The sequence below is a fragment of the Pantherophis guttatus genome, chromosome 1 (assembly GCF_059756535.1).
Source record: "Pantherophis guttatus breed Tessera chromosome 1, ASM5975653v1, whole genome shotgun sequence".
Lineage (NCBI taxonomy): Eukaryota > Metazoa > Chordata > Lepidosauria > Squamata > Colubridae > Pantherophis > Pantherophis guttatus.
In genome coordinates this window covers 136601433-136617369 of record NC_142063.1, presented here as the reverse complement: position 1 = coordinate 136617369, position 15937 = coordinate 136601433, and the positions used below count along the sequence as shown (strand labels likewise).

Genomic DNA, 15937 nt, shown 5'->3' with positions numbered 1-15937 from the left:
ACTGCAGAAGGGAGAGCTGGTTTAACTCCAAGGAGACCTTCCATATTATGTCTGAGTTGCTATTTTGTTCAATTAAATGGTGGAAAGCTCTTTCATGGTTGAGGTAATCCACACACCCTGCAACATTATTTCTGAAGTATAAACAGTGATACTGAGAGCCACTGTGGCACAATGGTTAGAGTGCAATACTGCAGACTACTTCTGCTGATTACTGGCTGCCAGCAGTTTGGCAGATTGAATCTCACCAGGCTCAAGGTTGACTCAGCCTTCCATCCTTCTGAGGTCAGTAAAATGAGGACCCAGATTGTTGGCGGCAATATGCTGGCTCTGTAAATTGCCTAAAGAGGGCTGTAAAGCATTGTGATACAGTATATAAGTCTAAATGCTATTGCTATACAGGTATGGTTCTATCTGATATTATTTAATGGTGTCTGAGATTAACCATTAATTTTCAAATTCTTTCTTAATGACCTAAATTTAAAAATTGTGATTTTCACAGTGGCCAATATTTTCAGTGGTCTTTTCACCAGTTTTCCAAGATCCTTTTCTCTGTGATCTCCACCAGTGTAGCTCTATATTGGAGATTAAATTTAGGGGTCCTTTTTTTGGGGGGGGTCTCAATTTATATTATCTTGCCTTTACTTTTATTGAACATTTCTGCCATTTTAACACCCATTTTTCCTTGTTTGATTCTTCCTTGTTTGATGAGATAGTGGGAGCCTGTCACTGTCCCCTTCTGACAGAGATTTCTCAAATATAGGCCTTAATTTCAGGGCTGTACATATGTGTGTTATGCATACTGTACTTCAGCAAGTTTATTTTTAGACAATGAGTGGGGGAAAAATGCAACAGGAGGACTGGATTAATATGTCCAATCAGTTTACAAGACAAGGACTTTGAAAGGGAATGCAATCTTGGTAATTAAGCTATGAATAGCACTGCAGATACAATGGAAGAAGTAAGAGATTACGTATCCTTCACTCAGATCTCATTGAGTGCGTACTGTATAATGTAGGCTTAGCTCTTTTCTAACCATTCAGGTGCTGATCTCAACATAAGCACTCTTCTCAAGATAATTTGAATTAGTCACTTAAGCAAAACTCTGAAGCTCCTAATTACACTTCAGCATTTAAAAGCAAGAGGCCTGAATCGATGGCATTCTTTTGATTGGATTTTGGAAACTTCTAGTTGTGCTGAAATGCAGCCAAACAAAAAAAAAGCCCACCATGAGCCAAAAGGTTTTTTTCCTTCTGAAAATGTATACATGAAGCTATTTCTTTGTCTTGTTGCAAAGAAATGTTTTTTACCTTGAGATTTATCTTTACGCAGATGATGGAATCACATGCAAACCTAATGATTGAACTGCAGGCATGTTTTTAATATTGCAGACAATAGAGCTGCTCTTTGACTCTTAACTGTAATGTTGTTATTTGTTACAGTTACAACCCACATCATTATCCACTTTTATTTATAGCCAGTGTCATTGATAAAAATAATCAGTTGCAATGCCACACAGTAGAGAATTATTTTATTCAAAGGATTTGTGACTTATTATTGTAAGTACAGTACTGAAATTATCAGAAGCTAGTTAAACAAGAATAATATTATAAACAGCAATATTTGACAAAACCAAAGAAAACATTTATAGGAAGTTATGGCTTATGAAGGCAGTGACAGGAATAGCGCATTATAAACAATCTCCGTTTTGTTCTATTTTTTTCCTCTCTTATTGTAAATTGTAAAATAAGAATTTTTTTCAACAGAAACTTTAATTTTACAAGTTTAATATTCTAAGAACATGGTCACCTCAGTTTTGCTTGATCTCTATAGAGTTACTATTTGTTTACAATAAGAATGTTTTATTGTGAAAGTCCAAATACAATATATAGTTGCACCAAAAGTCAGACCCCATAGACAATTCATCATATAAATTGCATTAAGAATTCAGATTGGTTGCCATTTTCTTTTTTACATGTTTGATGTAGACCTTTGAACGTTCAATACAGTAACTTTTTTTTTCTGTAGAAATATTAATAAAAGTATTGTGATTTGACCCTAGAGACTGACTTTTGATGCAACCTGCATATTAGGTAGTTGATGATAAATCTCTATCACTGAAAGGTGTTAAGATTTGAATATAGTAGTTGATACAACTGCTGAGGTTTGAAGATGTATGATGTTTTGCCTATGGAAAAATGTTCCAGAAAACTGTATGGTATAAGCAGTCTTCTCTTGATTTATTTGCCATAAGCTAAATAAATAATAATTTTTATTTATGTAAGGACCAATGAAATAGCAAATAGACAACTGTCATAAAGATGTGCTACTAAATAGCTAAGAAAATTTAATGAAAGGGCGCAACAACTTTATATTTTATTAAATCTCTAGGAATTGACTGCCTGGATCAGATAAATGAAAAATGAAATTTCTTGACTGAGATGAACATTCTGGTTACCACAGATAATCTTCGGCCAACCACTCATTCAGATATTTTGATGTCTATTGTCTCTTAGCTGTTTAACATATTCATATATATTTCTGTAAAGAGAAAAATAAGAAAGCAATGGTAGTTTGAATGTGTTCAGTAATGGAGATTTAGAAATTGATATTTACATTTTAGTGAAAGGCTTAATGATAATAAATTAAAACTTCTTTACTCTGTAAAGTGCATGGAAATTATATTTTTATCCATTTCAAAAAAAAAAAAAAACTCCTTTCATTGCTTCTTAATGGGTTTAAATTTATTGCCCAAATACTCTATTCTTCGGGAATATAGTATGTTCATTTCAGCCTATACGTATAAAACATGGGTTTAATGGTATTTGTGTGGATTAATCTGTCTAACTTAAGTATGGTGCTACTTTGCCTTAATTACAGTCATTAATCAAACATCATTATGTAACGTTGCAGAGAGACACCATGGGTGTTGCTGCTATGAAATTGCTGCAGAAATGTTTTGTTTGGATTCTGGTTGCTTTTAGCTATTGTGTCACGTATCTTGTGATGGGTTAGCTTTCTTCAAAAGTGAAGTAGCTCTAAGAGCTTTACTCATGCTGTGATCTATCCTGAAGCATAACTGAGGTAGATATGTCATGCAGGAGTTAGCAGGTTGGCTTCTGTACATAACTCTTGACTGGGACTAGCAATGTGAAGCTGATAGTCACAGCAGTGCTACTGAAGCCTGCTTCTCCCTCCCTCCCTCCTTCTCTCTCTCTCTCTCTCTCTCTCTCTCTGGTGTGTGTGTGTGTGTGTGTGTGTGTGTGTGTGTGTGTGTAAAAGCTGATCCAACCTTGTTGGTTTGGACATCTGTTAGGAGTGAACTCTTCCTCTGTTGCCAACCTGCTGTTTGGGAAAGGGAGAAGAGGGTTTTAGAAAGAAAAGTTTAGCAAGAAGAAGACACTGCATTATATAAAGTATGTTGCTGAATCTGGAAACACTAAGTATTCACCCAGTGTCTTGCCTTTCAAAATTTTTGCAAACTATCAGCTTACCTAACAAAACTCACAACCCTGCCTTTTCCAATAGGTTGTTGATGGTTCCTTATTTTTGCCCCCTTGACTACCATGGGTATTGGAAAGTATGTGAATTGAAACTAAATATGGTACCGTGTTTTCCCGAAAATAAGACCCTGTCTTATATTTTTTTGAACCCTGAAATAAGTGCTTGGCATTATTGCCATGCGCTCAAAACCCCTTTTGGGCTTATTATCAGGGGGTGTCTTATTTTGGGGAAAACAGGGTAACACTTAGAATGCTGTTCATTCCCATTCACTCCAGCTCAGATTATACTAGGTTTATTTCTTAGTATGAAAGAATGACTTTTTTACTCTCTGTAAATATGCTTTGCTTCAGTATTTTTTTACTACTTGCATAATAATCTTGCATAGAATATCAATGGTATGTTTTTCTTTTATAACAATATTTTTAATGAAATTTTAGCAGCAATAAAAGATAATACAAAATAAAATAAGAAAAGAAAGGAAAGGAAAAGTAGAAGGGGTAGGAGTGCAGAATTTTTTTTTTTTTAAAAGAGAGAGATGGAAAGAGAGAAAACCAGTAAGAAAAACATAAAGGAGGTTATTTCTGATCTTCTTTACACCAATTACAAGTAAACTTAATATCTCTCTTCCCCTTTATAGTTACATTACATAGATCACTTCTTTCCATATCTCTTATCTGCTGATTCCATCAGCAAAAATAGTAAGGGTTCTATCCAATTTAACCAAAAGGTCTTTAAAGGATTTCCAGGATTTTATAAGAATATTTGTCATCTTATCTCTGCTCAAACAAGGAGATTTGATATTCTTTTCTTTTGTGTAATTATCTGACATCTTAGACCTTAATTTGACTTTAAGGTGCTATTGTAGGACATGGTTGCCATCCATATTTTCTTCTTCCTATTGTAGAAAATTTTTGAAAGTTTCAACAGCCTACTTCGTTGTTTTTCATCTCTTGACTTAATATCTGTATTTCCTCTCTATTTTGTATCTCTCTTATTTTCCGCAACCTCTATTTTGATTTGCAAGACATCCACCTTGACTTTAATTTTATTTACTGGTCCATTCAGTCATCCTTATAGATTCTTCCAACTTATTTTCAATCTCAACTTTTTTCTCTTCGATGAAATCTCTTTTAAGCAATATGTACACATAAGCAGATATTGTTGTTGATGTTGTAGCTGTGAATTTCTTTCCTAGTTTCTTGATCCTTTGAAATTTTTCAAATGTAATACCTTTTCTGTCATCCTGTAAGTGTTAACTTCAAAGCATGATTTTGCTGTCGTTTCATTGTTTTTCTAGTAATATCATTACATCAAGAACAAAAAGAAAATATTTTCTTTTTTCTTTTTCAGTCTCTCTAGTCTTTATGACTTTGGTCTCCTCTAGAACTCTGTATTTCTATGATCACATGGTCTGCCTCAAATTTCTTTTGTCTTCATTTTTCAAAATTAACCAATTGTGTCCTCATTGACAGTCGAAAAAGTCTACATTCCTATAAAGGTATTATTTGATTTATTTAATTTTTTTAAAAAAATACTTTAGTCATAAGATTTCAAATTTAATGGATTCCATACTCTGTTTAAAGCTTTCTTAAATGAAATTCTTATCAAGTATTTTGCCATTAATTGTAAATTCTTTAAATTGCAATATAACTCTTTGCTTTGAACAGAAATGAAGGGTCATTCATCATCAATTTATTATGACTTGATGTTCAAAAGATCTTTATTAGCATTAGAATAGTTTTAATAGAAAAGTGCTATAGAAAATAAGGTTTAGCGAACTCAATGTCCTTATAGGTTCCATTGCAACTGGAACCCGTCATTGTTCCTGCATCTTTCAGACTCACAAATCAACCCTAATCCTGTGTTCTCCTTGCAAGGAGCAGCTGTCTGGAGCATGTGGGCAATCTCTGGAGTGGCTCTGTTGACCCAGGCACATTTCCCAAACCTTAGTCTACATAACAGCATCATCTTTGCTCCTTCAGAGATGACTTAGATCACCATTGCTTCACCCAGAATATCTCCTGTAAATATTTTTAATTTGCTCTATAATGCCAGTTGATAATATTATATCCTCCAATAAATATCAAATGGCTTGCAGATATAGGAAGTGATTTATGGAGTTAAAGTAATTTAAGCAGTTAGTGGTCATTTTATCTGCAAGTGGTAGGACTAGCATTATATAACTACATTCAGTTCCCAGAACTCCCTGCAAATATTTTTAAAATGTCAGCGGCTATGTCTGTTTTTGTGTGGTGTTTGTGTGTAATAATGTCTGTTTGTTGAGATGCCATTTTTTTCTCTTCTCTGAATTGTTGACTCACACTGGCTAATATTAGAATCCCAAGCTCTTCTTGTAATTATATTGAAAAATAATAATTAAATAAAGTTTACCACAATTTAATCACAGTTCTTAATTTTGCCAGATATAAATTTCAGCTTCTTTAAACTTTAGGGGAAAGTAAGTCTGTCACAAAAGTGATAAATTGCGTAGTTTTAAAATAATCCTCTTTAAGCAGTTGATTTTCCTTTAATTATGTTAATCCTTATTAAGAAACTTAATTCTGCTAGTAATGCATAGAAAAGCTGCACAGCAGACTAATGCATAAAAAAGCTTGTAGCTAGCATAAAAGTAGAAACATTATGCAAATACATGATTGTACAGTATTTTCTTTACATTAGTAATCCTTATGTATCTGAACAGAATTAAACTGCTTATTAATTACCATTTTCTATTATTTTTAGGTCCTGAAAAAATAGAATTCAAGTGTCCCCTGAATCATATCAGATGTATTGGTTCAAACAGATGTATTCACATGTCTCAACTCTGCAATGGTGTTTATGACTGTCCTGATGAATATGATGAAGGAGTGCATTGTCGAGGTAAGTGACTTTGGGGATATGCAAAGAAAATGCCTGGATACATTTCAAAAGAATGTCTTATATACGTATATGAATCTACACCAAGCTAGAAACACTCCTTTGCCTACTTTTCTTTGTACCACTTATAAACTGCCATCCTTGTCATATCACATTTCATAATTTCAATATATGAGTGTATCAGGGATGGGTTCTATTTACCTTTACCACCGTTTTGCAACGGGATCATGCATGCGCGCTTGCTTCGCTTGCGCAGATCGCTGATGACAACATGCGGGGCGGGTAGCGGGGCCTCCTGCCGGTTTTACTACCGGTTCTTTTGAACCGGTCCGAACCGGGGGTAACCCACCACTGGAGTGTATGTACAGTATGGACTGTAGTAGGCTGGATTTCCAAGAGGGAGAAGAGGTGCCTTACAGAGTAATAAGAGACAGCTCAGTACAGTTATTTTGTGTGAGAGAAAGAGATTGAAGAGAGTCCCTCCCTAATACTCTGTTTTTCCCCAAAATAAGACATCCCTTGATAACAAGCCCAATCGGGCTTTTGAGTGCATGGCAATAAGGCCAAGCACTTATTTCAGGGTTCAAAAAAATATAAGATAGGGTCTTATTTTCGGGAAAACATGGTACATGGTAGATGCAGATAGTAGAGTGCTTCAATTTGGCAAGATTCTGTCTATAGAGGTGGAACAATAAAGAACTCAGTTTATAAGTATCACCACATATCTATCCTGATTTTTGGGCCTGCCCATCTAGTATTACACATCAATATAGCTCTCTCATTCCAGTAACTCTGAATTTTTATTTTTATGTTTACCTTCAATTAGCAGTTGTCCACGCCAATCCAATCACAATATTTCTGGTTATTGTTTTTTCCTGTAATTGCTTCCTTCTTCAATCCATAAACAGTATCTCTGGATTAACTCCATTTTGCTGTGAGACTTCTGAAGTTATCATGTTCTACATCTTATTACCTCTTCATCTGTTCTACTTAAGTCCTTCTCCAAGTTACCTATCGTCTCTCATTTTCATGTGTACTGCAGTAGGCTCTGCCATTTTCTGTGTCTTCCCTTCTATATTAATCAGTGTATTTCTTCCTGCTCAACATTCTTTTATTCAGAATGTATGTATTAAATTACAATTTTTGTGTTTCTTATTCATGTGTCAAATTCATTTGTCAAGTCTGTATCTCTCACCTCGACATGTGTACCTGCAATTGTAACTGGCTATCATGATCAAATATTCAGTACTATATTCAATGTTGGAAAATGTATTGAAGTCATATTTTTCAGATGACCTTCCATGCCTAGAAGGTTAGCCTAATATGATATGACAGAATGAATTGTATTATCAGTCTTACAAGTTTAAACAGAAAACATGTTAGATATGAGAATAACTAAACCCTGTACTGTTTTGTAGTGGTAGCAATATAATACTTCAATCTGCAAACTATTGCCCATTTTCCTTGAATAAGATCCTGAAATTATTTTAAAAATAATTTTATAGAATGTGTAAAACATCAGAAACAGGATTATTGCCTTCTCACCGTGATTTTAAAGGGGGGGATCCATTTTCTTCAGGAAGCCACATGAAATAGGAGCCCACTTTCCTACACTTTACAACATCCAGTTTACCAGCATTTATTGTTATTACTGTAAAAGGGAACTGTTCCTTTTCCATTGCGCTGCTCCTCCAATCCATGGATGGGTAGTATCTCCTAGTTGCTGGGCAGAACTGAGTGCTAATCACTTCCCTTAGTTAGGCCACTCCCACTTCCACCAATCAGCATCAGTCTTTCTCACTCAGTTGCTGTGAGAACTTGGCAATTTGAGTGCTCTTCAATTGAATTTTAATCCTTCCCTTTTATTATTTTATTTTATTATTTTTTTCCTGTTCTCTTCATCTAATTTGAGTTTCTGTGTGAAGAAACCTCTGGTGCTGTGTGCTGAGGGCGAGCTTGGGGCTCCAAGCCGTCCGGCCTATCTCCCCACCGATCGGGGCTTCAGCACGCCGGATTCCGACCCGGCTGGGCGGATCCGCGCTTTACTAGCTGCTGGCGACGCGCTAGCCTACCGGGGAGCCGGTAAAGCTGCCGTCGCATCAATCAACACCTTCAGCAGCGCCGGAGCGCCTGCCTTTGCAATCGGGCGGCCTCCGATGATCTTCAGTCAGCTGTGAGGCGCGAAGAGGGCACAGCGGCTTCGGAAGCAAGCGCTTGCCGGGAGAAGACCTTCGGCGGCGTTTTGAACTTCTACGCATCCAAGCAGGGCGTGAGTTACAAGCCTCCTTCCCCTCAGAGCTTAACTGGACGCCTCACAGGGACGCAGTCTGTGGCCGGCCGCCATTTTGTTTCAAGTTTTGTCGGCGTGGCGGCCGCCATTTTGAGTGCAGTTTGAAAAAAAAAAAAAGAAAAAGAAGAGGAAAAAGGGACAATAAATCAAAAGCAGTGACCTTGGGGGACCTTTTTTGCTGCACTTAAATACTTGCCTGCCTGCCTCATTGGGTTCTGAGCCCGGCGTCTTCTGGGCCTAAGTTAACCCCTACTAAGCGAAGTCCTCACTGTGGGCATTCCCTTGAAGGGGCCTCGGTGTTGCACTATTGTGTTCCCTTTGTGACTCTGCTCGCCCTGTACCCTGCCCTCATATACCATGGCAGACATACCTTTGTCTTCGGACTCAGAGGGCGCCTGCAATTACCCTGCCGCCCATCTCAAGGCAGGAAAGAAGAAAGCAAAGTCCAGGAGACATAAATCTGGTTTGGCTTCTAAATCTGCTAATGTCAATAAAGCGGAACAGAGACGCCATGAAGCTTTAGAAAAGCAGTTCGAGAGGGCCCAACAACATCAGGCGGCTCTGTCAAGACAAGTTGCCACTTCTGAGGGCCTTACAGAACCTTCTGGTACCCTACAAGCCGGTGCCCCTGCAGAACCATCAGCAGGGCTCACAACTTCAAATCTACACCGCTCCAGAGGGGTATCAATGTCACTACCAGATGTTTCTAGCCATTCTGATGCATCCTTGGCCTGCAGGCGGATACCAGAGGCTACCTTTACACCTACAGCGGCGGGGCTCCGCCCTGAGGTTCCTGACACTCCTGTGAACTTTCAAGCCATGTTATCGGATGCCCTGGCTAAGATCCTGGCAGCGGGCATGCAACACGAGACGGCTAGATCCAATATTCCATGCCAGCCTTCTCAAACCCAGGTCCCTGACAATGAGGCTGTGCCTAGTACCAGTAAACAGCGACCAGTCCAATCTTCTTCAGAGGAGTCTGAAGAGGGCGAAATTTGTCCAGAGGATGTCGAATTCTCAGAGGATGAGGATCTTCCCCCTGAGAAGCCCTCCTTCACAAATTTGTTTAGACCTTCTGTCTTCAAATCTTTATTGCATAAAGCTAAGATGGCTACAGGATTTGGTATTGCTGACGGGTCTGCAGACAAACCAGCTGACCTGCAGCACCCTCACAATACTCTTTTCCAAGTGTCTCCACAAGACCAGGATCTGATTCCATGTCCTCCCTTATTTTCTAACGTTGTTAAATCTGCTTTTGGCCAACCAGGTTCCCTGACAGCTCCGAGTGGCCTGGACAAACGCCTTTATTCTGCTGAGTCACAACTAGAGGAGCTTCTTGCAGTACCTTCTGTAGACGCTCCGGTCGCAGCCCTATCTACTTCTTCTCTGCTGACAGCGGACGTGGTGGATGGCCTTAGGGCGGAGGACCGCAAAATGGAGATGGGGTTTCGTAAGGCACACCAAGCGGTGGCTTGGGCTATAAAAGCGGCCACGGCTACGTCATTTTTCAATAGGGCCTCGCTGATATGGCTCCGCCAGCTGCAAGAGAGGCTTCCCCCTTCTGATACCAGGCTGCACCAGGATATTAACAAGCTGGTGGCAGCAACGGAATATTCCGCAGATGCCTCTTTGACGGTGACAAAATTTGCTTCTAGAGCGATGGCTGCAACAGTTACCAACAGACGCCTTTTCTGGCTGCGCAATTGGCGTGCAGATAACAAAGCCAAATGGAAATTGGCATCAGCGCCCTTTACAGCTCCGTCTCTGTTTGGTCCTTGTCTGGATCCAATTTTGATAGAGGATAAAGACAAACGCAAAGTGTTACCATCCTCCTTTCGCCGCTCTGACCGGAGATACGCGCCTTATGCTCCGCGTCAGTCCTTTCGATCTTCCGGTTCAGGAGGCTCATACTACCAGCGCTCCTATTCCCAGGCACCTGACCGGTCATCGGAGAGACAGCCATTTCGAGACAGGGGCCGGAGCCAATACCAATCGAGGCGTCCAGTCCGAGGCTCCTCCTATCGACCTCCACGCAGGGGAAAATGACTTGTTGCTACAAGGCACCATTGGAGGTCGGCTCCAGCAATTCTCCCTCCAATGGGGCCTCTCAACTACCGACTCTTGGATCCTAACAACCATTCATCACGGCTTGAGATTAGAGTTCCATACGTTTCCGCCCACCACCTTTCGCCGCTGCCCCATTCCTCATTGCAAGGTCCAGAGAGAACTCATGGAAGCAGAAATCTCACACCTCCTCTCCATCAACGCAGTGGAGCCAGTCCCAAAAGGCCAGGAGAGAACTGGATTCTACGCTACCTTATTTCTGGTGCCCAAGTCATCGGGGGGCCACAGGGGCATCTTGAATCTAAAACGGCTCAATCAGTACATCTTGTATCGCAGATTCAAGATGCATTCCCTCACTTCAATCCTGGCGTCCATCAGACAAGGGGACTATCTCCAATCTGTCGATCTGCGAGAAGCATACCTGCATGTGCCTATACACCCGTTGCATCGTCGCTATCTCCGCTTCGAATACAACAACATGCATTTTCAGTATCGGGCGATGCCTTTCGGACTGTCCTCGGCCCCCAGGACTTTCACGAAACTAGTGACGGTGGTCGCGGCTTCCATCAGGTCGCGGTCCATACGTCTCAGCTGTTACCTAGACGATCTACTAGTAATGTCAGCGTCACAGTCGCAGGCACGCAAGGACATGGAGGTGGTCCTCCAGACGTTCAGGGACCATGGTTTCACCATCAACTGGCAAAAAAGCCATCTGACACCTACGACGAGACTTCAGCACTTGGGAGCGGTGATCGATTCTCAGCGAGGACAGGTGTTTCTGTCTCCAGATCGAGTTCACGACATCAAATCTACGGTGCAGGTCATTCAATCTCAGAGGAAGGTTTCCCTCCTTCAGTTGACTCAATTGTTGGGAAAGTTGATATCCTGCATTCATGTCGTTCCGTGGGCACACAGACACTCCCGGCCCCTCCAATGGCTGTTGCTTCCCTTTCAGAGAGCGCGCCGCAGCACATCGTCGCATCAAATTGTCTTACCTCCTCAGATACGTCTATCGCTCACTTGGTGGAGGTCCCCTGCACTTCAAAAGGGATGTTTCTTTCTCGAGACGGATCGAGTGGTCCTGATTACAGACGCCAGTCTCTCGGGCTGGGGCGCACATCTGCAGAATGCAGTGATTCAAGGTCAGTGGTCTCCAGCGGAACGGGCGAACAGCATCAATTGGCTGGAGTTGAGGGCTGTTCGTCTCGCGTTACGTCATTTTGTCCGCGACTTAGAGGGGAGACATGTGCTAGTCCGGACGGACAATGTTATCACCAAGGCACACATAAATCGGGAGGGAGGCACACGGTCCAAGTCCTTGATGGTGGAGTCGGAAAGTTTGTTAGCTTGGGCGGAACGGCACACTGCTTCTCTAGTGGCGGACCACATCTCCGGTCAGGACAACATCATGGCGGACTGGCTCAGCAGGGAACACATAGACCCTGCGGAGTGGTCCCTCAAACCTGCCCTCTTCCAGCAGATTGTACGTCACTTCGGGCCTCCCCAGGTGGACCTCTTTGCCACGCCCCTGAATGCCCAGCTACCGAGGTTCTACACACGTTACCCAACCAGGGGAGCGGAAGGTTACGACGCTCTGCGCTGTCGGTGGCCTCACGACCTCCTCTATGCTTTCCCCCCTCTACCGTTGATTCCACGCCTAATTCGGAAGATGTTATCGGAGGGAGCCGAGTTGATTCTGATTGCACCTCAGTGGCCTCGTCGGCCCTGGTATGCGGACTTAATGGGCCTATCTACAGCTCCTCCATGGCCGCTGCCGCTGGAGAAGGACTTGCTCTGCCAGGGAGCCATCTTCCACCCCGATCCAGGTTGGCTCCGATTGGCCGCCTGGCGCTTGAGCGGCTCCAGCTACAAAAGGACAGATTATCATCAGATGTGATTAGGGTGATTCAAGCGGCCAGACGGCCCTCTACCACTAGGATTTATGAAGCCTCTTGGCGTGCTTTTTCGTCCTGGTGTTTGTCCCATCACGTGGACCCAACATCGGCGGATATCCCAGATGTACTAGCTTTTCTACATGAGGGATTAGCTAAGGGGTTAGCTCCCGCCACTCTTCGTCGACAAGTGGCAGCCTTATCCACCGTCATCTCATGCGAGAAACACCGGGCTCTCTCTCACAATCCTAGGATCAAGAGTTTTTTACATGGAGCTTCCAACATCTCTCCGCCTGTAATACACAGATACCCATCTTGGGATCTTCCCTTAGTACTCCAAGCGCTTACCACTTCGCCCTTTGAACCCCTAGCCTCAGTGTCTCTGAAATTTCTGACGCTTAAGGTCACCTTTCTACTGGCTATTACATCAGCCAGACGTGTTTCTGAACTCTCTGCCTTGTCTGTTCGCAAGGATCTTTGTATTTTTCATAGCGATAGAGTGGTTCTGCGTTTGGACCCATCTTTCTTACCAAAGATAAACTCAAGATTTCACCGCGCTCAAGAATTAGTCCTGCCTAATTTTTGCCCGAATCCTCGCCATCAGTCGGAATCTTTATGGCACACCTTGGACGTTAGACGTGCCCTCCGGCGTTACATCAAACGTACTGAGTCCTTTCGACAGTCGGAATCCTTGCTTGTGTCTTTCACTCCATCTTCGATGGGGAGGAAGGTGTCATCTAATACTATTGCCAGGTGGATTAGGGCTTGCATCACGACGGCCTACGATGCAAGAACACGTCCTCGACCATCAAAGATTTACGCTCATTCAACTCGAAGTGCGACTGCATCAGCGGCTTGGTCTACCAATGCATCGGTGTCTGACATCTGTAGAGCTGCTTCTTGGGCGTCTGAGTCATCCTTTATCCGACATTATAAAATTGATCAATACGCCTCGTCGGATGCATCCTTTGGCCGTAGAGTCCTACAGCAAGTGGCCACGTCCCAGACAGAAGATTCCAGTCAGCCTCCCCCCCGGGGCAACTGAACTTGGGTACATCCCATCCATGGATTGGAGGAGCAGCGCAATGGAAAACGGACGTTGTGCTCCTGAACGTCCATTTTCGGGGCGCTGCGACTCCAATCCATACCCACCCATTCGGCTTCCTGTTCTGTTATTGTATGTTTTGCTTTGTTGTGGTTTTCATAGTTGACCTTGTTCCTGCGCCTTCGTGAGGAAAGACTGATGCTGATTGGTGGAAGTGGGAGTGGCCTAACTAAGGGAAGTGATTAGCACTCAGTTCTGCCCAGCAACTAGGAGATACTACCCATCCATGGATTGGAGTCGCAGCGCCCCGAAAATGGACGTTCAGGAGCACAACGTCCGTTTTATTAACTTTTGTAGATGCAAAGATACTAAGGGGTAAAAGAAGCTAAAACCTCATTACAACATTAGATAATGATGTTTATTTGTTGTGCTAAACTTAAAGTCAAGGAGATAAATGTTGTTACAGAATATAAAGTGTATGTAAATTATCATTTAGAAGGGAGAAGAGGGGGAAAAAATGGAAAAATAAAGATTAAAAGGAAATTTTTGTTCAATACAACTTTATGCAAGATCTCTTCTTACTGTATAATATATTCCTAAACTCTATTTTTGTGCTTAGATGTATTTATTCTTCCCTCTCTCCCTCCCTCCATTCTTTTCTCTCCCTCCCTCCCTCCCTCCCTCCCTTCCCTTCCTTTCCTATTCTTTTCTTTTCTTCTCTCTTTTTTTTGAAACAAGGAACATTATAATGAAACTGCTATTTTTTTCATTATTTTCAATGATTTTTTTAAATAAAAATGATGTTATTGATGAATCAAGGACATCCATTCCCTTTCATCTTAATAAAAAAATATGGTTACTTTATTTTATTAGACATCTTCAGTCTTAAAACTTGGTACCTGGTTATATTAATGTGTATATTTGTATGTGTTGGACATTGCCTATAAAATATTTGTAACTTGCTCATATTTACTTTTCATTGTTGAACTGCATATTAGTTTTTTTCTGTTTAAATAGCAAGTGATATAATGAGCTGAGTTATTTCTTTATTTTTCAGTTTAATCATTATTAAAACATTATTCCTAGTTCTTACTGAATATATTCAAGCTAATGGATCAGCATTGATGACTGTTTTGAATTCACCAAGCACAGGAAACTACGATGAATATAATAAAACATAATTGATTACCTTATTTAATTGACACTTTCTATGTAATTTAGCCTGAAATAGCAAGACATTTAAGTTTAGGCAGAAGAAGAAAAAATGAAATTTATATTCAAAATGGAAAATTCAGAAGATATTGAAGAAAATCTGATAATATTTAGAAAGAGTATATATAAAAAAGAAACACATGCACACTGTCTTTAAAACTATTTTACAGAAGCATACAGATATCAAATCAAATGACAATCATGCATTTATTCACAGTTTTAAATTCTGTTTGCCAAATTGCAATTACAAATTCATCTCTTGCACTGTAAGGGGAATGCTCACCCGGGCAAGTATTTTAACCTTAGCTTTGTTCATGAAATGCTTTAAACAAGTAAATCAATAATTTGAAGATGATTTTAACTATAAAATGATACTGCAACAGTCATTGTAATTGTAGTAACAGTCACCCCTATATATCTGAGGGCAGCAAAAATATTGTAGAAAAGCAATTTCAATTAAATATTTATTTCCCATTATCAGATAGAAAACATTTAAATACAGTTATCTATACGTGCGCAACAACACTTCTTCATCTATATTAATTCCATGTGAGGTTTCAAGTTGATTAAAAGATGGTACGGTATTTCAGTTCTTTCTGTGTGTATTTATATATGAATAATACTTCAAAAAGGAAAAGTTAACATCTAGAAGAGGGGTGTCAAACTCAAGGCCCAGGGGCCAGATCCAGCCCCTAAGGTGATTAGAACTGGCCTGCAGAGTTGTCCTGGAAACAGCAAAGGACTGGCTCAAGGGTCTCTGCCAGCGAAAACAGAGCTCAGGAGGGCTGCAGGCAGCCCTCTTGAGCTCCATTTTCACTGGCAGAGGGTTGCAGGAGGCCACTGCAGCTGAAAACTGAGCATGTGAGGGCTGTGGGCGGCCTTCCCAAGCTCCATTTTCACCAGCAGAGGGTTACAGGAGGCTGTTGCAGCCAAAAATGGAGCTCAGGAGCCCGATTTTGCTGGAGAGCAGTCAGGCCACCACAGGCCTCTCCAACATGAGTGACATCAAGCTGGCCATGCCCACCTTGGTCACGCCCACCCCAGCCCCCCGAGGTC

The 15937-nt window shown here is 41.2% G+C and overlaps 1 protein-coding gene across 4 annotated transcripts in view; it reads left to right on the top strand.

Annotated features, from left to right (window-relative positions):
* The window catches only part of LRP1B (LDL receptor related protein 1B), a 986195-nt gene that overhangs the window by 444246 nt on the left and 526012 nt on the right, over window positions 1–15937 (top strand). For all 4 annotated transcript variants that reach the window (XR_004592513.3, XM_034424500.3, XM_034424507.3 and 1 more), the window contains exon 3: window positions 6244–6381. Coding sequence is in view for 3 of the 4 variants with exons in the window: in XM_034424500.3 (XP_034280391.2) it covers window positions 6244–6381 (138 nt within the window). In the remaining variant the exon portion in view is untranslated. The remainder of the gene's footprint in view (window positions 1–6243; window positions 6382–15937) is intronic.